Here is a 24,036-nt window from a genome sequence, read left to right as displayed (position 1 = left end):
TTCTGACAAGTGTCAACCTCCACTCCCCCCCGCCTTTGCACCACATTGCACAATATCTGTGGCACCGCAGCCGGCGCGAGCATGCTGTTTAGCACTTTTAAAGGAACGGCCCACAAGGCACTGCTCAGGTCAGGCTGCCCATGCGTCTCAGGCTTGTTCGCTCCTCGGTCGCCCATGTCAAACACGACCCGCGCAATATGCACCCGCCAAGCGCCAAAGTGGGCCGCCATCATAAATAACTCCACCAACAATACATCATTTAAGTGGGCGTTCTGCTCTCGTGGGCAACTCCAAACAAATGGCCACATCGATCATTGTGAGTGCCAGGTAGGGTAGGGTTGAGTCCTGGAGAGCACCCCACCACCGCCACCCTTACTTAAACATTCACACATACAAACACACACACACCTGCTCTTTTATAGAAAGCACCATGTTTTCCTAAATAAACCTGCCTTGTCGTTCTGACGGGGGCCTACGCTTGGTAATCCTGTGGCGCTATGCGGCAAACTAGCAGGTGTTGCTAGCTCAACTAGCGCAGCGCTCCTCCTGACACAGACAGCCCTATTGTTGGCAGCGCTGAATAATTAATTTTGTCTACAACCTTTAAACAACCTTACGTCAGACTCATCTGTCATGGCGTCCTGCTGAGGGGCCTGGGTGCTTGCGTCAGCTAGGATGTGCGCTTTGAGCCCAGGGGTGTAAAGGGGGAGAGGTGAAGTGCTATATTAACTGTTGGCCTGCGGCAAGCGAGCGCAGGGGGCCGGTGGCTCCGCAGACGGGCCCCTCACGTCCCTCTTTTTTGACCTCGCTCTATCCCTCAATACCCCAAGCCAGCATCACTCGTAGTTGTGTGTGAAAAGGGGGTTAGGGAGGGGAGCGGGGCGTGACTCCATCTTCAGATAACATATGGAGAGGCTATTGCATTACGATCCATCACAGGCCAGGACAAATGAGAACAACCTGGATTTCATATTGGAGGCATTAAACAACCAGGTAAGTAGATGGTAGAAAGCTGGAAGTCCCCATTCTGCTGCTTACAGAGTTTTAACCAGCTATCAGCAACAGGGGTAAATTGTTTTGCCGTACTGCATAACACAGTCTCAATTACCAAAATTTTGTTAGTGTATTTGTTGAACTGCTGTCTTGTTTGACAAGTAGATTTTTCTACAAGTCATTGATGATGTTTGGCTCGGTAACCCAGCACCCAGACACCGAATGGTGTTGACATTATATCAGAACTGTTGAGAGTTTAATATCTGCAGTGTACTGCAAGCATATACATGTAGATCCTTATAAATGTGCAACAGCACAAGCAGGTTTGATCCAACAAAATCTAATTCCTTAATTAGATATTTATCCACATTACTCGTATGCCTGAATTCTCTATACTCCATGACAGTTTTCTAATATCTTCTGCGATCCTGTCACAGTTGCACATTTTTAGCTGCTTTTAATGGTCTTGGAGTTCCAGATGGGTGAGGACTGAAGTGTCAGGCAAGTTCTGACACTTCAGTCAGAACTTTATTGACAAATTTTTTTTACCCTACTTAATTGTGCCAATACAAACAAATGGTCTGCACGCATATGAAATGATATGAAAACCACAAACAAATGTGTGCACAATCATGTATAACACACACATATCCAAACACACTGAAACACACAAACGTGCACGCACATGCATGTGAAGACACAGCAGCATGAGCCCACCTCATTGTGAATCTCCTCACAGTGCCGTAGCGTTGTCGGCAGCAGGGCCAGCAGGCTGTGGGAACCGGTCTCTGGGTCAGTGTGCAGGTTGGACAGGGCCTCTCGACACTGTGACTGGATGTAGGTCAGGGTCCCGCTAGAACACTGGTACGAAAGGAACAGAGCCTGTGTTATACAAATAACTGCCAACCCCTGCGAATCAAAAGACAATCGACAACTGAAGTTGCAGGTTTAACATAAAGCTTCTTAAATGTTCAAATTACAACCAGATGGAGTGGTCCTGATAATTGACCCCCAAAGTTTACTTGAGTTGTCACAATCTGTTGCTGTAAAAAATCACACATTTTGCATCTAGACACAATTGAATACATTTTTAGAGTATGTATGTTTGTAGTTGAACATACATACACACTCTAAAGGTTTTATTGAATTCATCATACCCTACGTCAGGGGTGGGCAACCTTTTTCCTATCAAGGGCCATTACAATTTTTACAATCTCAGTCAGGTGGCATACACGGGTGGGGGTGTAGGTGGTCACTGGTGATTAGGCCGCACCTGAGAAGCTTATTTTGTGATGCAGGGAGAGGAACTGTTGACTGGAACTGCTTCTCTTTGGCGAGGCATCTGATGGAAGCGATGATGATGATGATGATGCTATTCGCAGGTAGTAACATCCTTTATACAATCATGTGTTCACAAAATTGGTGAACCTTGCTCCATCCTTACTTGTGAACGACTGAGCCTTTCATGCTCCTCTCATACCCAATCATGATACTGTTACCTGCTACCAATCAACCTGTTTACCTGTGGAATGATCCAAACAGGTGTTTTTGGAGCATTCCACAACTTCCCAAGTCTTTTGTTGCTCCCGTCCCAACTTGTTTGAGACGTGTTGCCGCATCAAACAGCAGCAGTCCAAAAGGACCAGACCAAAGGGGGCTGTCTGCATGCTTTAAAGCAAATTCTGACAAATTCAAAACAGCGTTTTTTTCTCTTTTTGGCCTGTTGGCTTCTCACCTCCGCCACTCTGTGTGTGGAGCTGAAGCGTGCGCTGTCTCCAGCTAGGACACAGTGCTGGTGGGTGCTGTTCAGGTCATCTAGTAAATACAGGGAAGAGGAAACAATCAGAGCATGATAGCAGTAATAACAACAATCATCAACAGAGCAGCAGAGAGGAGCGTTCATCCATCAGAAAAAAGTGTTTAATAAGACATTGTCGAGCACAAAAACACAACAGAAGAGATAATAAGATTAAAGATTTCATTATTTTCAGTTGATTTATTTTGAGTTAGTGGTTTTAATTAATTATAATAACAAATAAAACAGACCATGAAAAGAAAAGAACTGATTACAATAGAAAAACAGACGAAAAGCAGGACGCGGAGGAACATGACAACTAAATCATCTTGCACGCTCAGACAGATTGCGCTTGGTCCAGCATCGAATCAGATAGAGTGAGCAGCATTGTACTATAATTTTAATTACCAAACAAAACCAGATCGCGCTCAATCTGTCAAGATGGAAGAGCCATACCAACAAACATTTGTCCAATACCACAGAAGCTTTACAAAGAAGCCTTACTGCTGTTTCCTGTGTATCCCTCCATGTGTTTCTTTGTGTGTATAGATGTTTCTCAGCTCTGCCATTATTTGCCTCATACCAATAATTAATTTAGCCATGACAGAGCTGTCATTCACAGCACATGTGCATATTTACACCCGCCTTGAGCAAGAGTACACTGGCTAATGCCTGTGATTTGAAAGTCAAACAGCCAAATGCTTTGGGAGCAAGATATTATTGTTTGGTAGGAGGAAAAAAAAGATGGTGACAAACAAAACAACTTGCCGGTGTTTTCTTCACCCTGATGAGATTGTGAAGGATTAGGTCTCTGGGCAGAATTACTCTGCGTCTTTAAAACTGTTTATATCCAATAACAAATTATCTCCATCAATCTGCTCTTTTCTTGGCGCGTCTGATGCGTCAGTGGGATCAGGAGGGAGTAGAGGCAAACTCGATAACTGTAATAAATATTTATCTTTCTTTCAACCCCTGCGCCTGCTGCCACTTGTCCTCCTTTTCCAGGAAGCAGGCTTTTAAATATATTGGGTCAACTCTTTTCCCCAGTCCCCCTGTGCATTGGGAGCTGGAAATCTGATTATTGAACAGGCCCGGTGTCAAGACTTGCATTGTTCTTTTTTAACCACTGAAATTCCATTTGGGTGGAAATGATGGTGATTCAATTTGCCTGCAGCAGCTCAGACATTAGCAGTTCAAAAGGGCCAGTCGGCGACAAATGGTGCTGAAAAGACATTACGGCTTCTGTGGTTATACACCATTGTAGTTTTCTTTTAATACCACAAAACTATCTATCATACGGTGTATGTCACTAAAACACTGGTACAATATATTTGAGCACATAGTTTAGTGGTGACTGCTCTGTCTGTGTGTTTGACTAAAAAAAAGGGGGGAGGGCATGTCCTTTCCCAATAAGCAGAGGGCTGCATTCTTTGCATGTGTGTGCGTGTGTTTTTTGTGCGTGTGGGTTGTGCAAATTTATAGGTGTGTGCATATGTTGGCGCACTGTGCCAAGTATTTAATTCAGGTAGACCGACAAAGCGACAGACAGCCAAGGACTGTGTGAGCTGCTATCGTTGTGCAGCAGTTGGCCTCTCAAGGGCGTACTCACCAAGTGGAGCATAAATCCCCACTGATCCGCGACAGTCAAGTCCCATTAGAATGGTCTGCACAACAGCCCATCACTCTATTATCATGGCTGGCCTGAAACTGACTGTTCTATTGTAAATCTTATCCAGCTAAAGGAGGTCGGCTTCAAGCCCTGTCAAGCTGAATATTAGGTACAGACATCGCCGCTCTCAGATGAAAACATAGCAGCTTCAAAGAGTCAACTTCAGGAATTCATTAAAACCTTCCTATTTCTTACATGTAAAAAAAATGAATCAGATTGACAAACGCTCATTAGAGGCGGATTTGAAAACCACTCTAACATCATGTAGACACAGTAGATAGCTAACCTAATATTCAACAAGATAAGTGTGTTGGATGGTATTCAGTAAGCACAGCAAATTCTTATTAATGACCTGCTAACTTCCCAGCAACTAAAGCAACTACATAATAATCATCTATCGGCAAACTAACCACTGTTCCACTGCAGACACTCGCAAAGACTAGTCACAACTTTGCAAAAACTCTGCAGGAATTCTTCAGTTTATAGAGTTAAAACAAGACTGTACAAGTGAAGCAGCTTCCTGTGTAACATTTTCCCAGTGCAACCAAAACAGCAATTTCCCAGCTGCTGTAATCATGCTGATCACCCCACAATGCAGTCCCTTACTGTATAATACAGCATTTGTATGCAGCATTTGATGTTGTGCACCTTGGCAGGCACCAGGTACTGTACCTGCACAGCATCTGGACAGTGCAAGTGTTTCTGCATGTCCAAGCTAAAAATAAAAGAAAAAAAAGCAGAGTGAAGCAGTTCTCGTCCTGTCTTGGTTGAGATTCTACCATAAATAACCTGCAGTTTCACATATGTCGCCCTGCAAGAGAAGACCAACACATGGAAGAAAAAAAAAAAAAAAAAAAAAAAAAACTGTCCTGAGAAATATGAGGTGATAATGTACGTATTAGCAGTAATGGGTACAAATTCCTTGTCACTAACCCAAACCGCTTCTCGAGAAAATGTTTTGCAGTTTGGTTGTATGCTTTCTAGTTGTAAAATGGGGCCTTGTGGGCTCTCAGGCTAAAAAACAAAAGACAAACAAAATGGTCACAAAAACACAAAAAACACTTAAAATACTGCGTATCTCCTCCAAAAGCGCATAAAATCGTGTCAATTACATCCCCTTGACTCCAAACTGCTCTTCGAAAGCTGCTGCAAATCTTAGCAGTGCTTTGATTTGATAGGATTTCGACATTTATGTATATTGCACCGCTAACAGATTGGATGATAAAATACAAAAATAAGGAAATTAATTTGGCAAACTGATCAAAGGGTAAATAAAGGGTAAAAATCTCACTAAATATCATGGATATTGTGTTGATCTATATCAGTTAAAATATTAATTTTGTTTATTTATCTTACAAATTACGATTAAAATCAATCATTGATTTAAAAAAAAACAGTAATGGAGCAGATGAAGGGAGGACTGACTCAGGATTGTACTGTACGTCTGTCCTTATATACTTATGAAAGCAGAGTGCCCTTTAAAAATGATAAATCCCCCATCCCCTCTACCAGGGGCCCTAACTTCTTGTACATCTGAACACCAGCTTCTGCTGTGATGTGGATAAATGTCCTCACACTCAGAAAATATGAGAAAGCTTGGAAGGGCCCACAGGGCCGAAAAGAGGAGGGTGGAGGTGTCCGCTGCAGCCAAAAGCATTAAGCTATGATTTACATCCCTGTGGCTCGCTGTCTGTCCTCTCCATAGAGACGTAGTCAGCACTGGGTCACAGGACTTCAAAAAATAACATTTGGTGTTCCTAACCTCTCTAATGCACACAATTTCATGGAACCTTAAAGCACTGTGTTCAGTAACCCCTCACACACACGCAGACACACACACACACACGCCCCTCAGCTCCATGTTTCGTGACTTAAGAGAAAACTGTGTGTGAGTCATTTGGGACAAAGCACAAGAAACATTAAAACACAGGGTAATAAAATGGCTCCTTCCTCCTACAAAGTCAGACATGGTGGCGAACGTGAGGTGTGTGACCTACGCATTTACATGCACGTGTGTGTTTATAAAGATGATTTAGTACCTCGCATGTAATAGCAGTCTCCAGACTCCAGTGGCAGCATCAGGCCAGGTGTGTGGATGTCCCAGGCTACCTTGAGCCCAATCCTCCAGCATGCCTTCTCACCGCTGCCTCCCTCACTGCTCTCACCTGTCAGTCATACACAGCCCAACTCACTGTAACATTTGCATTTTACATTTATATTCACATTTCAGGCTTTGGGTTTGACAGTTTCACCCAGCGTGACTTTAACTGAGTGTAAAAGTGCAATCCGCTTAAACTTAAATTCCTAACATTTTTCTGGAAGAACGTGTTGCATCACTTTATGTAATTACGGCCATTTAAAACAATATTGATTTTAACAGCTTTCACAGTACAAGAGATATCTAGGTAATGCAGTGCTAAAGCATGAGAACAATGACAATTTATCTGCAGCCAAAAACATAAATCATAGAACAGGTTACCACTTTAAATAGTGAGGAGCCCAATGATTATTAAATCCATACCATCCAAACAATGGATGTAAGATGTAAGCCTTTATCTCCAGAAAGTGAGAATCACTTAACAGCAGAGTAAAGGTGAAATGTGTTGCTGTGATCACATTGGCTGTTAGCACGGGACTTTTATGCTATCATTATGCTGTGCAAGAGGAAATAGTTGGATAAAAGCCCTTGATGTTGTTTAGCGAGTGTGTGAGAGGGTGTTATTGGACAGTAGGTATCCTATGATATTCCTGTTTCTGGACCCTTCCACTGTAACCATCTCCCCTGCTCCTCTCTCTCCTTCCATTCTTACACGGCATACTAAGAAAACAAGATTTGGCTTGGCTGGCCAACACCCTTCAGCAAAATCAATACTAAAGTCTTTCTGGGCCTCTCTGCCCCACAGCTGCCTTTTCCTTTGCTCAGCACGGATAAATAGTAACTTAATTTCCAGCCATTGTGCTCTTAGAGCCAGCTAATGACAGCACTCCCAAAGGCCTCAGGAATGGTGGAAGATCATCCTCCGTGCCGGAAAACGCTCAGTCGTGGCAGATTCCTTTGGATCAGCGCAGCTGGGAAAAACACTCAAACACTTCTGGTGAGGCTGCTCAAAGAGGATAAAAAAAAGCCTCTCAAAGGAAGCAGGTGTCATGCAAAACATCTAGTCTCTCTACATCTAAGATACCTAATGTTCTGCGTTTCTTTCCTCTCAGGGACGGGCCTCTTTCTTCTCAGGGACAATGTAAGAAACATGAACTTATAGTAAAAGTGCAACATTCCTAAAGGTAACATTTTCATTAGGCCGGTTCTGGGAGTCCTCAGAGCCAGCCACTGGGATATAGCTCTATGGTGCTCTGATCAGACTTTCCTCTCTCAGGTCTGGAGCTGTGGGGTCATTCAGGACTAGAACAGACACAGCTGCTACGCAGGGCAAGGTGTTATGCCATATAGTGTTTGAAGCCTGTGTTCACAGGGTCAGAGTTGAAATGGCCTGGAACAAATCATTGAAGCAGTCCTCTGGAGCAGGTGTTTCTGGTTAGGGAACCCCAATGAAGAAAGCCCAGCTATAAAACGTGTCGGGATGTCAGAGCAGTTGGCATTGAACTCTCATGATACCGTAAAATTACACTCTCGGGACACAGATGCAGACACATCAGGAAATCTTGTTTTGCTCTCCTTCCAGCCTTTGGAAGGTGCAAGGAATGATCTGGTGATCGGCTGCTTTTATTTTAACATTCACTGATTTGGTTTAGTGTTTTTGTATTTTTACAACAAAAAAAGAAGATATACAAATTAAGAGGAGCCTATTTTAAATAAGACATGTTTTATATAGTAGCACTGTCCTCTGTAGATGTTTTGCGTATGCTCTCAGAGGCTCTCTATCAACTCGATCAGGAAATACTATCAGCTCTTGAAAGAGGGCGCCTTCCATAATTAGAGACATCGTATGATCCATGCAGTACAGTCTAGGAACACTTATCAAAGCGGGGCTCATTATTCCATATCAGATAATTGCACATCGATCATTTCTTGGGGAAATGATTTAGATGAGATGCAGTGTGTGCGATAAGGCCCGTTTGTTAGACGGCGCCATTGAGCGCATGTTAAGAGCTCAGATCCAAATGTCTGTGATCTCCCAACGCATGTTGGCGATAAGGCTGTCAGCAGGCACCCGGTGATGACATTTGATAATGCCCCGACACTATCGCATAGATGGATCTGATGGTTGCCACACCAGAGGCCATGTCTACAGATGCTACAGCACTGCTGTAGGGCCATAATACACAAGGTTAGCTGCATCTGATCCACCATAAAGCCACTGAGATAAGTTGATGGGATACTGCAGTGAAAGACAAATAGGAATCCTAAATTCAGAAACAACATGCTTAAGACAAGTGTTTGAAGTGCATAAGTGTGAAATAAAAAGTGTTACACTGATGGATCCCAACTGCTGTTAACCAGTTAGCACAGTTATGACAAGTAAGCTATTTTAGCTTGGACCCTTACCTTTGTCATCGTGACAGCCATAGCTGTACACAGCCACTGGCGAATGAGTGATGAGGTTCTCATCATGGTGCCACCCTACCGCCATTTTCCCCATACCATAATAAGGCTCCTCTTTGAGCTGGCTCATAGCTGCTGGGTCCATGTAGTTGAGTAAGGTGACATTAAACTTGACTGGACCGGTGCACACCTGCAGAGGACTCGGCTGGGAACAGCCCTGCCCGCTTGCCTGTTCTTCCTTGTCCTCAATGTGATAATCTGACAAGCTGTGCTTGAGTTGGGCCACGGGTTTCTCTTGGGTCCGAAGTCCAGCGAGTTCAGTCTCTGTGCCGCTGATAGTTTTAGGCGCCCAGCCGGGGAATTTTCCTTCACTGTGTTCGGACCCTGATGCGACAATCGTTTCACTCGGTTTGACCTGGGAGGACTCTCCCTCCTCACTGCTGTGTCTGGACCCAGTCTCCCATTCTCCTTCTTGTTTTGACCCAGAGCAGCCTTCTTCACTGTGTTTCGACTCAATGTCCCACTCCTCACTGTGCTTGGACTCTGTGTCCCCCTCCTCACTTTGTCGGGACTCCGAGTCCCCCCCTTCACTATTCTTGGAGTCCTCACTGTGTTTAGACTCCGTGTCCCCCTCTTCACCCTGTTTGGCCTCTGCCTCCCCCTTCACACACTGTGTTAGCCTGTCTCCTTCCTTCAGCTGAGACACGTCAGAGCAGAAGAAGGTGTTAAGCTCCCACAATGCCTTGCAGGCAGCCCTCAAGTCAGGGTCACAGCACTTTTGTCCTTTGACCTCCGTGTCCTCACTGTGCCAGGGGATGGCAAAGAGCCGCGTGTCCAGATAGCGATAAGTGTGACCCGGCTCGCCCAGCAGAGCCCGGGACACGGCAGTGAATACATCTCGGTCACGGACACGAACCAAATCCCTCAAGAGGCAGCCCTTCCTTCTCAGGGTGAGCAGAGCGGCCTGCACCCGGCCATGGAGCTCAGCAGGCAGCGAGCAGGATCTCCTCAGAACCAGGCCAGAGTAACTGGAGTCCCACTTGGAGACACAAGACATTCTTATCATGACAGGATTATCATGGCACACAAAAACATAACAAATCTTACTAAAACTGAATAACAAGCAAACATGTTTGTCTCTCTGATCCTTGCTAGCTGTTACATGTTCCAGGGCTGTAGCAGCAGGTTACAGCAGGCAAAAGGGCCTTTAAAGTACAGGTCTAGGCATCACTAGCTTTATCATGAAGTGTGGCTGGCTCACCAGTTGCTGAAAACCCCGATCTGAAGGTCCCAGAAAGGGGATTTTCTGGTCTCCCAACTCCTGCAGTAGCCTCCGCCTCTGTGGAACACAACACAGTACAATAGGCTGATAAGTAGGAGAAGGAACCTTTTGCATGCAGCTGCTTTGTATGTTTTTATATACTAATTTTGAGGTCTAAATGATCAATTATCTGTGCCTTTATTTTCTTCTATTCAAATACATTCAGTGTATAACTTTTGAATTTGGGGAGAGGATGGTGTGATGGTACGGGAATCAAAACGTACAGGACTGAAGTGATGGAAACTTTACATAGACCTTCAACATCCACCTTCTATCACCACAGTGATGTGATTGGGCAAACAATTCCAAAATTACTATTACTTCTTGGGATAAGAATGTGTTCAAAAACACAGAGCTTGTGTGACACACATCTCTTATGGCCCTGTTTGGCCTTCATGAGTCAATTCTTCAATAACACAGGGATCAATCTGTTAAACAAAAAAAAAATCCAATCATACAAACTGAATCGCCGGGTATTTGGGGATCAAATTAATAAATCAATTTTAACAAGTGATGTCACAGGAACCTGGTAACCATTTTCATGGACGTCTCATATTTTTATAATTTTGTGAAGGCTGCCGTGGGGTTCCTCGCAACCTTATAAAAGATGCCCTGTTCCATACAGAGCTCCTCTAATAAAAACGTAAACCTGGTGGAGGGATCAAAGTACTTTTCATTGGGACGCATTCCATTCTGACCTGTAAATCCAATGGCAACTGGCATAAAAACTATATGCCCAAATAAATTTCACAACTATTTCCCCGCCCTGCCTTTTTTGCCCTCCTGTATGTGCTTGTGCGTAGGTGTGTGTACATGGAGTTGTATCTGCGTGCGTTCACAACCTCATCGTTCCCACCAGGTGCAAATGCACGCACGCACACATGCACGCACGGCCTCTGCATGGTGTCTCAGGAGCAGATGAAGGAGAAATGTCACCAGCGTGCCACTGTCTTCTTAAACCTTTTTAAGGTTTTGCATGAATGGCCTGTGCATCAACCACCAAGCAGTTGTGATACTTTAAGGAGACCCAGCCTTGTGTATATTTCCGAGACATTTACGACAAGCGTCTCACATTTCTTCTGCCCCAATAATGCCGAAAACCTCATGTGGAGTATGGGAACCGGCTGCCAAAACACATCCTGCCTTTTAGAGTGAAATAAAATGTCCGGTTAATAACATTAAAGTGCATGTGTGTCCTGAATCGAAAGGGGGTTGGATCAAAACGAGGGAAAGCGGCGAATGTATGTGCATTAAAGACAGGAGGGAGGAAAAGAGATCCCAAGAACGGAGGCAGAAGAAATGAGAGGGCATCAGATCTGAAACAGTTTGGTGAATTTACCTTCAGGGCTGAATCTTTACCTTAGGCTAAACAACACAACACCTGCTGAAAGTTTTCTTAAAGGACGCGCATGAGTGTACAGGCCTTCCAAGTTATTCTGGAACAAACAAAAACAGACTTGCAGACAGTTGGAATCGAAAAAACAAAACAACATGCACTATTCATGGCCAGACTGCATTCAAAAGCTGTTGGAAGAAATTGACAACCTGACACACATTCATCGGTGTCAAATTCCAACTCATGACAGAAGCTCAAGATATCAAGGTGAGGCTCTGGGCTAGTGTTGTCTGTGTATGCGTCTGTGTGTATCTGTTTGTGTGTTTATCTGTGTGCTGCTGCGAGTCTGTACGGATCCATATCCTGCCATCCATCTACTGTCGATGTGTGCATGTGTACACATAAGTAAGATCATTACATTCTGCTTTAGTCACAGCGCGCAAACCACTGCTGTGTAAACAAGCGCAAAAGTGTGTCTTCACACTGTATGTGTGGGTGCATGTGTATAAGGCTCCAGCTGATACACACTCATACATGCCCATCTTAAAAAAAAAAAAAAAAAAAAAAAGGCACAGCCGGGGTAGCGAGCATGATGCCTCAACCCCAATCGCACACAACCAGCGCTGTCACACACATGTCAAATACATCAGGCTACTCAGAAATTCCACAGAAAAAAAGAAAGACACGAAGTTACCGGAGCCCTCTGAAGCAGATGGAGTCTCACAGTATCAGAGGGCTGCTGTGTCTGTCTTCCTGTCTGTGTGTCTGCACCTGATTCTGGAAGGAAAACCACGAGGTGCAAAAAAAAAGGTCTGCGTTTCCACTCAGACCCAAGAAACGAGATTACCAATCCCATAATAACACGGATACTTCACGGTAGCCGTGCCAACCGTCTGCACTGAGTGATATATCTGATGCTTTTTTTTTTCTTTTTTAATCTCTCTCTTCCTTGATGGGATTATTCCCTCAGACGGACTGTTTATCACAGAAAAACATATTAGGTAGAATAGAACTCAATTGGTTTGCTTTGATCTTGGCCTATAAGAGATATCAAACTGTGTGTACCATATATTTATTAATTTCATTTATTCCCCATCTGTGACACTTCAACGGACACTTTCTTCAAAGCGTTCTTTGCAGAGTAGATTAATGTCCGGCGCTTAGCATCAATAGCTCAAAATAGCCAGATAACTCCGCTGCTGCGGGGATAAAAACACTTCCAGTCTCACTTGTGTCTGCCCCAGAAGGAGGCTGAAGGAGGACACAATCCCACTGGACTCGTCTAGATTTGGCTGATGCGTCATAGACTGCACGTAAAAGCTACAATGCCGAGCTAGCCATGAAGATGGTTTGATAAGTACAAGTGTCCCATCCCATGTGGAAGCACTTGTGCTTTCCAGTGCATTTTTTGGTAGGCCATGCCAAATACATTCTTAGGAAAATATTCTTTCCATCTTGGCTGATATCTATATTTTCTTTTTATTCTTATGCCAACATGTTCTCACCCCTAACTTGTCAAGTACAGCAGTTTGGTCAGTGGCCATACGCTTCAAACTGCGATGCTCTACGTACCCCTCTAGCATCACTTTTGCACGTGCAGGGCTCTGCAGTCAAGTTAGCAATAATAAATATGCAATGTCCTGTTAGACTCTGAAAATAAAGCTCGCTGAGAACAATAATATATATGTGGTTCACATTGTGAAATAGACATGTTTGGTTGGGTTTAGGCAACCAAACTTCTTGGTTAGGTTTAGGAAAAGATCAAGGTTTGGGTTAAAACAGACAGACGTACGTTTGTTAAGTGCGTTAGTTACAAACAGTAAATTGCATAACTTTACTAAGGTATGTTGTGCATACATTAAAAAGGATTCACCACAGTTTGTTTCACAGTTTGAAGCTGCCGTATTTTAACTGGTTGGGAGTGAGAACAGGCTGGATTACACACTAAAATGTGAGGCAAAAAGCATTCAGCACCATTTTTTCTTCAAGGCCTCCAACCAAAGGAGGGCAGCACTGTCTGTCTCGATGCAGGTGCTTCAGAATGCAGACAGACAGAAAAACTTAGATCTTCAGACCAGATGACGTGATGAGAGATAGCTGTGTAATAGAGCTCCGTGTTTAAACAGCAAGCCATTGGTGCTCGTGTGACACCCAGTTCAGAACTGGTCCTCCTCTGTTAAAGTGATGGTGAATCAACAGTTTTGACAAGTCGGCTGTAAAACGCTGGACTCAAACAGACAGACTACCCACGTACATCAAAGGCGCTTCCGCCCTGGTCGATTTGGCACAGGATCGGAGAATGTAGGGAGCCGGTGTGAAGCAGCAGAGGGCACGGAGAAGGGCCGGGAGTGACCACCCCAGCAGAACATTTGTGTTTGCATGTGTGATGCATAGAGAGACATAAAGTCTGTAGGAAGTGTGAATTCAGCTTTGAGCACAGAAACAACTTGACTCAAAAACCCGAGGCTCCGCAGCTAACGCCAGTCAAGTGTGTGCCATAAAGGTCTCTGTAGTTCGAGGTCTACCTCATCTTCAGGGTATGCCACCAGCTTGAACTATGGTGAGATAACACAGCACCTAGGTGCCACCACACACAAATATCTACACAAGAGCACTCATAAGCAACCACGTGTGCAGAGAGAGGTTCCACTTTAGTAGCAGCGCCTCTTGTTGCAGGGTTTTATCACGTACCACTTCATTTTTTTTTTGAAAATGCAGCTAAAAATACGTCCATCCTACCTAATACACAGCCTGAAAAACAGCAGCTCCGGTACTGCTTACAATGTCAGAAATGACCTTTTTTAACTACTTTCACAGATTATGCAGCTTCATGTCATGCATGCCACACTGAAAGAACATTCAGGGCAAAAATTAACCATTTCAGACTTCTGACATTTTGTTTACAGCCACTTGCGGCATTCATTTATTTTAAGAATAGCAGCTACAAGTTTAGTGACTCAATGTGACAGCTAACTGGGCAATGGCTAACTGGAATGTGTGGGAGCTGACCTCAGAGCGGGGGCATTGGTAATGTGTAACCCCATGTCTCCTGCTCAGGACCAAACCATGAATATGAATAGAGAGGCAGAGGTCAATCAGGAGGATGTTGCTAGAAACATCTAAATATTGTCCTTCAGCTACAGTCCATTCAATATCAACTGTTTTCTGGATTATCTGTATTATCCTGAGCTCTAATTACATGTTCAATTTGGCATGTAGGCTGAGGCTACATTCGCAAATCGTGTTTAATGCAAGGTCGTCCATCCAAGCTCATGCAAACAATATGGACCAGACATTGTCAGTGATTAAGAACATAATCCTCCACATGTTTCTCCTATAGACACATATGGCACATACATATCAAGGTTTGGATCATATTCCACTCTCGACATTCAGAAACTTTTTTTTTTCTTCATTTAACTTTGGAAACAAAGAAAGGAAAGAAAAAAGTGGCCCAGAAATACCTGAGGATGAATGCCATGCCATTAACCACTGCATATTTTTTTCAAAACAATGAAGCGAACATTGTGTATATATCGACAGACACGTTCAGCATGTGTTCGGTGGGGGTCCACAGGTGGGGTAAGTGATGAAAAATGGCAGACAGGCCGGCTCTGGCCCGTTAATTGTTGTTGGAGGCTGAGGGCCACGTTGTTCATTTCACCTCGCGACAGGTCGGCGGGGGACGTGGTCATTAATATTAGAACATTTCCATCCATCTACCTGAACAAGAGGCCAGTCATTTAAATGGCTGGCGCTGGGTAGACCTTTCACGCCCTGTTTATAACACTGATCTAAGCACATTACCAGAGCTGCGGGGGACCACTGCCAGTCATTAATTAGATTCGCACACGCACACACACACACACACACACAATGTGACCACCTTTATTGGCGCCCAGTCACATTTGACAAATGTCACACGTGTGAGATAAGGCACACTAACAAACACCTGGTGTGCCATTTTAACTAAACATCAAAAGCCCCGTCCAAATCTCTCTGTGAGGCACGTGTACACACACACACACACACACACGCTGATTTAAAGCTACTCTTCCAGCCATGCCAGAGTACATGTGATCCTGTCAGGTGGAGAGTATATGTTCGCGCGTGTGAGAGAGAGAGAAATGAAGAACAAAGAAGTAGTGGACCTCATCTGTTTTTTGAACCCTCCGTCTCCCTCACTGCACCTGACAGGCTTACAGAGAGACCCAGGTTTCCAGCTCAATCATTCAAAAGTATTTACAAATGCACAAAGCCTGACACTGACAGGTTGGCACATGGCCACTCTGTTTAAGTGCTTTTCAATGTGTCTGTGGTGTCAACATCTATTTCACACTTATCTACACCTCAAAGGGGGGAGGGGGTGTTTCCGTGACCTTTAGCAAGTGTCAAATCTGGAGAGAAGAGAGTAAAAGAAGAGAAAGAGAGGAGGGTGATTTGAGAGATCTGTCGATGTATGCCTTACATAACCTTTTTATTTATCCAGAGGAGATTGACCGAGCGTGCTCTTTATCAGAAACATAGTAGCGGCTTCACACTCGCACACTCATACAATTTCACACACGGGAGCTGCGCACTACATCTAAAGATTTCAGTAAAAAGTTTCTTCGCCGGAGGAGCTGAGGGTTAAACCACTTGTTCAAGGGCACGTTGAGCTTCACACCCAGCGCAGGATTTGAACTGGCAGCCTTTGTCGTCACGAGAGCTGCGTGAACTCTTGGCTACCACCTCCGATACGCAAAGGGCCGCTTGCCATTTTGCCTTAATTGTTAGTTTGCGGCCGGGCCATAATGTTTCCATTAAGACTATGTCGATCGAGAAAAGCTTTTTAGTTTTCACCTTCAAATTACAACATGCTTTCATGAGGTCAGCTGTTTTCCATGTGGAATGGCCAGTTTTAATGCAGACGCAGTCCCTTGGTATTCAAACAGGGTCCGGTTCAGTGGGGGGGAAGTCAGTGGAAAGAGTGAGAATATGAGGGAGGGAGAGGGATGGAGGGAGGAAAAAGGAAGAGAGGAAGGGGAGCGTTGATTGAAAGACTGTGATTAGCAGTTTTCAGCGGGGCACCAGGGCCACTGAGTTGTTCTAACAGGGTTGTCGCGTCTCGAGGTGCAGTCAAGGAGAAGTCAGTGCTTTAGAGAGCTCCCTCAATTTCTCCATTTCCCCCTCCCTTCCCTCGTTCACTCTCACCACCCGGCCGCACTTTTCCTGCCCCTCCAAAAAAATCAATATGGCTGTGCAAAGTGCAGCTTGGCCCAGGGGGAGAGGCGGCTAGCTGTAGGGGCTGGATGCGGAGCTTAAAGGGAGGACAAGAGGCGTCCTCCAGGCCTGTCCCACAGGCAGTGTCAAGGACAGACGTGAGGACCAAAGGACTGAGGCCACCAGACTGCCCTTCCCCTCTGCATCTCGCTTTCTCTCTCTCTCTCTCTCTCTGCTGTCTGGGCTCGGCTGGCTCAGCGGGGCAGGGGAGATCGATAAGCAGGTGGAGCGTTTAAAATCCCCTGCTCCAGAGGCTGACGTTACGCTCCTCAGAGCCCAGCGGACCAACACATCGCTCAGGGCGGGGAAGCCGGACGGATGGATGAGTGGGTGTACGGTGGTCGCACCTCGTCATTGAAAGGTTTGTGATTTGTGACAATAAACAATTCAATAGCACTTAGTCATACACAGTGTGTGAGGGGTGCAGAGCCAGACTCACACACACACACACACACACACACACACACACTGCCATTGTCTCAACATGTCACAGATCAGTAGCACTCAGGTAGGTCAGGCAGCTATACTAGGTACTGCACGCCCTGGTACTGTATCTCGCTCTGAGGAAGTACCTGTGCTGCAGCAGCTGTAGACGAAAGCATCAAAAAAGAGGAAAAACTATCATTGTCAACAGCAGCGTTCCTCATTTCCATACAGTGGGCTCGACGACGAAGTGTGTACATGATGTGGATGAAGCGTGCAAGGAGGATTTCAGTCCTGCCGCGTGTCTCCGTGTGTGAGTGACTGATCACAGTAGAAGTGGCTTGTGTCTCTAATCCAGTACCACTGTTAGACAGTGCAAAGACCCGGCTCTGTGTACCGCGCCACTGGTTGATCAAACCCATCAAGTGACAAGCAACCTCTTCAAATGACGATGATTTCCCAGCTCTGTGTCCTCTCTGCTCCATATTAGATCATCTTCTGACACCACCGAGTCTGGTACTTCATCTGGGATAAAGATGATGTGCAATCCGACCGGAGGGGTTGGGAGTCAAGGGTAAGCGAGGGGCTAAGGCAGGGGTACTGCGCGGGATTGGCTGACAGCTGTGACAATTATCATGTGGTATATTATAACCTTATGCTAAACATAAGATTTGATATAGCATGTTGCTTGACAAAACACTTCAAGGATATTTTACCATCAACTCAGCTGTATGTCAGATTCACACGCAACACATGAAATGAGCCACTTTGTCGGGGGAAAAACTCAGAAGATCATGCTACATGTAAAAAAATAGAAGGATCCTGTCTGCTTCAATCTTTCCAAGAGAAGTTGCCTGTCCATCAAAATGCACTTTACTTCGCAGCAATCGCATTTTTTTTCTACTGACAACTCGACAGACAGCCTCTTGAATTATTTGCTGAGACCTATTTGTTGAAACTGATTTTTGAACACCGCAGCATTAACAAGCCAGAGCAGTGGCCTAAATCTAAATGCTGACAATCACCTAAGCCATTAGAAAAACATATGGCGCTAAACAGATGTGGACTGAACAACTAGGACAGGTCTATCTCATGATCTCATGTAGTCTTTGACCCAGATAAACTGGCATTATGATGTGACCTGAGATTAATATTGAATTAAGGGCCGAATATCATTTGTGGCTGTTTACAAGAGCCTCAGCCTGTCTTCCTGGAATCCTGAGGCAGATAAGTTTGCTATAATGGCATTAGCCAAATCCTGAAGTATAGCAGACAGCACTTGTCTTGCTTGAGAAGCCACCTCATTTCTTTATTTATTTTTCCTTCACTCATTCTGAACAAAGGAAAATATTCTACCAGGAATTGAATAGCTTAATCCTCTTTTCACTCTTCCCAGTAGCTTGAATGGTGACAGATTAACATCCTGGAGGTTTACAAACCCAGCCATTTGAAAATGTAATTGCTGGTGCCACACTGCATGCATGTGTTTAAGTTCAGGGTTAATATTAAAGCTGAAAAAACACGCATGCACTCGAGTAAGAAGGACGTGGCCAGGTTGGGCCGGACCCAAGACACTTGTGCCTGGACAGGATGGACCATTCTGTCACGTATGTACTGTATCAGGGAGTTGCAAACTGTCCCCAAACCTCGCTAGGCACCATAGTTACTGTTCACTTCTGCTAATTATTACAGCCAATCAGAGGGGTTAACGGGGCGGAGCCTGGCCAGACCATGTTCTGGGGCATTTAACAGCTGGCAGGAACGGAGGTGAATGCATTACATACTGCCCTCATCCAATAAAAATAAAACACCCTGACATCTGAGGTGTACTTAGCACAGAGAGGAGGGAGGCAAGAAGGGAGGGAGGGGAAGAGGAGGGTGGGGTGGGGTGAAGGGGAGAGAGCATCTGATAACATGATGTCCAAGTGCCACCTAGTGACAACTTTCCAGCTTCTCCGGTCCTTAAGGCTCCAGAGCATCAGGACTGGGGGTGGTGGACCCAGGATGGAGGGGTTTCGATTGCAGCAGCATAATGCTCTCTTCTTTCAAGGACATCTGAGAGAGCGCTGACGGTTTCCAGCCAAATTTCAACATGCAGTAAAAGGATGCCTTCAAAAATTATGTTGATTTTAATCACTTCGTATCTTGTCTTCAAAATTCTTCTTCCGGTGAGCCCACTGTCTGCTCAGTTGGGGGAGCGGGCCTGTAACATTGCACTGGTATGCTGGTGGCCCTGAGCTCCTAGGTCCCCTCCCCTCATTAACCCAGGTATAAATCACACTCTGCCAGTGCCCAGAGGTGAGAGGGATGAGAGTGGAGGTGAGCTTGAAATAATGCTTATGTCACGGCGGGTCAGCCCTCCATTATGGCCGTTTCAAAAACTATTAATCTTGCTTGTAGTCAGTGGCCTAGAAATAATTACTTCATCTAACCCATGTAATACAGCATGACCAGCAGTCGAGCTTGGTCAATTTGAGGATGGGGAGGCAGGATGGTGGGGTAGGACAGAGGAGGAGTGAGCGAGAAGGGGGGGGGGGAACCACAAATTACCAGGCCCTGTCTCCTGCTACTGGGTGAATGATGTCCTGCTCACTTCAGCTGTGGCCTTTTACACCCTCAACACTGATTTAGATAGATACACACACACTCACACACTGAAAGGCAGATCATATACGAGCACACATATGTACGCACATTAATCCATCATTTAATACACACACACATCGGGCGATGAGCACACAAATTACATTATTTTAAACAAGGGTTCAAAACCTTTGCAGCATCAGATCTCAAAAACGTACACGTGATAATACAGAATTCAAGGTGTTGTAGTTAGCATGCAGTTCTGACCCTGACAAAATTACACCATCCACTGGCTGCCACTAAGCACCGTGTCATACAATATAAAATTGATCAACACATTGTTATTATTTTCTATTTAAACTCCCTAATCACGCAAACTCAATATGGTAAATTATGCCACCTGCTAACCTAGCTGAGTGAGCATTGCATTTAATTCTGTCATTGTAAAGGAGAGCAAACCAAAAGCAAGAAATGTAATTAGAAATCATATTTGTTAAAATTAGGCTGCAAATATTAAAGTATATACATATATATATATATATATATATATATATATATATATATATATATATATATATATATATATATATATTAGTTATGAGCAAGTTTGAAAGCCATGATATCGCACACAGCCATTCAAAACTGTGGGCAAACAGAGGAGCTATTCTGCAAACGTCACAGGAAGTATGTATGGAGTGACATAAATAAATGCAGCCCTCCAGTGGCTGTCACAGCTGGCATTGCAGGTGCAAATTTAATTAGTCAAGGTGAAGTCTCCCTTGTTGTCTGAGAAGGGGGGGGTCCTCGCCATGCACGACTGTAAACACGCGCTATATCCTAATCAGGTGTCACCGCAGCGTTTGATCAGCCCGCGAAAAGTTGTCACGAATCCCCGGCAGAGAGTGGGCCGAGGGAGAGAACAAAGGAAAAGAGCTGTCATGAGAGAACAGGGTGGTGGTGGTGATGGCAGTGGTGGTGGATGAAGAGAGTTTGCCCATTAGCAGTCTCTGTCGCCTATCTCTCTCCCACTCCCCTTAACGTCTCTCCTCCTCTTGTTGTCTTTCTGTATGTGGCTACCTACAGTATACACCTAACCGTACCCCGCCGCAGCTCCATGTGTGCACTTCCACTTTCAGTCAATCTCAACTGCAGCTGTCACACCCGTGCTTCACAACCGCCAACAAAGCTTCCAAAAGAAATACCCCAAAGTAGTACACTACTTTTGTCCCCCCCTCAAAAAAAAACACACACACACGTTCAGAGATACAAGCTACGTTCATTTTGTTGTTATCAAGCACCATTCTAAGTAGTAGGGTCCTCCTCAGAAGCCTGCAGAACTAGAGGTAGACATAGCGTCCTCCTCCCGCCCAGCACCTCCAGGCTGCATTGAGGCAGCGCAGGAACACATGCGCCATTAGCTACTGTTTACCTTTCAGTTTGGGTGATATTGAATACATTAGCCGATTGAACCTCATAAGAAACACAGCCGAGTGACAAGGCCCAATCGTCTTTGCGACTACCATGGTAACTGAGATTACAGGCTAACAAAGAGCAGACAGGGGGAAAAAATATTTAAAACCCGAACAGCGATACATAAATTAATTAAAGGACAAAAAAACAAGTGGAGAATTAAAGTTGGAACATCTGTCAGCGACTTAGCTTCCCAACGTAATACCAGTGTTAGAACATTTATACCCTTGAAGTTAATGATCCCCTCTTTAATTGACAGTCAAGGAAAAGTGGCTGCGGCAGCATCCTGCCGAGACGCCGATAAGAGGCCCCCTTCCCCCCTCCCAAAAATAAAATAAAAAAAACAGTTTAAAGAACCTTGGCACTAATCCCTATTGTCATCCCAGCGCAGCAGAAGGACTTACAAACACAGATAACTCCGCTGAAGCTGTCTATTTCTCAGGAGTTATGGGGACAGCCGAGCCGCTGCGCGCCTCGAATCAGTCATTCAGATTAGCCCAATCCCTCTGTGCTGTCAGTCAGCCGAGACAGTAGCCTGTCACCGCATTTACATGAGTCCATCTCATATGTGACAATGCCCCCTATATATGACAATGGCTGAGAGGAAAGGGGTCCACTCGCTCGCAGATAGCAGGCGTACAGTATGGCAGACGGGCTGTTGTTGGATTAAGCTCATGGTGCACGCAGCGCTCATGTCTTCGCTGACACTCCGACAACAAGTTTAAGGAGTCTTAACCATTGCTGTTTTTCCATAGTGGAGACAATGTGGGAGATGTATGTCAGATGAAACACACACATACACCTACAGTGACAAACACCGATACACACACAGGGATAAACTTCAAAAAACTTGGAAGTACAGAATGACTGCTGGATGAAAACCACAATTTTACCTAGTGTGTGTCTTCCCCAAAGTTGGCTTCAAGCATGACTTTAATCCACCTACTTCACTTAACATGATGAAGCGCGCAGAATAAAAGGGAAAACAACGGAAAAACTAAGTACATCCTCTACAAAACATCTGGATCAGTCTCTATCTTGAATTAACACAGGTATGATTTAGATTAAAAGGCCAACCCTAAAACAAATCTCGAAAAAAAAAAAAAAAACTAGATAAGGCGCAAAGTTTTGGGGTGTCACATTAATAAGGGATTATTTCCTGCAGAGTATGAGTTTGTACTTTTAAATGAGTGTGTGTGTGTGTGTGTGTGTGTGTGTGTGTGTGAGACGGCACCTGAGAGCGCACAGTGTGCTGACTGCTTTTTATGCTTCTGTGGCTCACTCCACTTCAAACAGTCCCGCGACAAATGACAGTGGATGCCCCCTACATAACAGGGCCAGGGCAAGCATGACACAGGGGTTGACAACTGAACTCTCAAACTCCCTAACCCCTACCCCTGCCATGGCACATGCACACACACACACAAATAGCCCCAAAAACAGCCCTGACATGACCGCTCGGCAGCCCTTCCTAACCCCTCCTTGTGTTTTTTCTCTCTCCATCTCACTGGAGACAACCCTCAATTCAGGACCGTTTTAGCCAGGCAAGTGGATGTGACCCGCTGCCCCCCAGTCAGCCTCATCTGAATAAACAGAGTTAAAAAACAGGCAGAGGAGGGAAAATCTGCCTACATTATGATAGGGAGAGAGAAGACGGGATTCAGCCAAGGGGCTCCTTTCTTTATGCACATTTGATCAAGTGCTTGACAGCACCGGTGGATGGAATTACGGACTGTTGAGCAAAAAGTTGTGGTGTGGGTGTAAGTGTGCGTGTGTGGGCATTACTGTGTGTGTGTGTGTGTGTGTGTGTGCAGTTCAGTCTGGACAGCTGGGTTTCCGTGGCCTGACAGTGTTAGGCTTGTGACAAGCCTGCCGCACCACACCACCACATACAAAGCGCAGCCTGCCCACCAGCCTTCGCAGTCCATCACTCAGGACGGCTGAGGGAAGCGCCGTGAGAAGAGGTCAGACGTGGAGGAAAAGAGGGTGGGAGGAGAGAGGAGAAGAGGATGAGGAAGAAGAGGAAGGAGGGAGGGTTGGTCAGGGGTTAAGTGCGGAGAAGACAGCGATGAAAGGCAACTGTCATGCACCAGTGCTCGCCCAGGAGCACCTGTCTCGAGAAGAACATGCAAAGTGTGCCGGTCACGTCCTGACAATACCCCCACTTTTCTACACACACACACAAACTCACACACACACACACGTACAAGCTCTCAGGAAAAAGGGCTGATGCTCCACCGTTGGAAAGGCGTCGCCTGTCTGACAGCATGCCAGTCAAGCTGTCGTTGACTCCTTCGCATATGCAAGGAAAAGTTAGGCTGATGAAGAAAAAACACATGGGGGGGCTCAGAGGAAGAATCACTGAGACATGAACAGACTACCTGAAGTAAGCAGACACTTCTCAAAGACTTGATGCAGAGTAAATGCTGGAACAAGCACTACAAAAAGCTCCACAGAAGCAAATCCAGGATAACCAGGGAAACCTGCTCCAGACTGGAAGTTGGTGCGGATAGTTCTCAGATGCAAGCAGTTACCCAAAGCACCTGATGCCGAGAGCTAAAAACCCTTTTTCAAAACAATTTCAATGTGTTTGTGTTCTATTAGCAGGGCTGGAATGTAACCAAGTACATTTGCTCAAGTACTCAACTTTAGCACAAAGTCCAGCTTTAGTACTTTTCAGATT

General features: G+C 45.1%; 1 protein-coding gene across 1 annotated transcript in view; it reads right to left on the bottom strand.

Moving 5' to 3' along the window:
* The window catches only part of fto (FTO alpha-ketoglutarate dependent dioxygenase), a 118,496-nt gene that overhangs the window by 87,642 nt on the left and 6,818 nt on the right, over positions 1-24,036 (bottom strand). Inside the window, exons 2-6 of the mRNA XM_041935434.1 lie at positions 10,220-10,297; positions 8,962-9,997; positions 6,497-6,622; positions 2,729-2,808; positions 1,711-1,854 (exon numbers count right to left, since the gene is read on the bottom strand). Of these exons, the coding sequence (XP_041791368.1) occupies positions 1,711-1,854; positions 2,729-2,808; positions 6,497-6,622; positions 8,962-9,997; positions 10,220-10,297 (1,464 nt within the window). The remainder of the gene's footprint in view (positions 1-1,710; positions 1,855-2,728; positions 2,809-6,496; positions 6,623-8,961; positions 9,998-10,219; positions 10,298-24,036) is intronic.

The sequence above is a fragment of the Chelmon rostratus genome, chromosome 1 (assembly GCF_017976325.1).
Source record: "Chelmon rostratus isolate fCheRos1 chromosome 1, fCheRos1.pri, whole genome shotgun sequence".
Classification (NCBI taxonomy): Eukaryota; Metazoa; Chordata; class Actinopteri; order Chaetodontiformes; family Chaetodontidae; genus Chelmon; species Chelmon rostratus.
The sequence above is the reverse complement of the archived record's forward strand: the minus strand, read 5'-3'. Positions and strand labels throughout refer to the sequence as shown.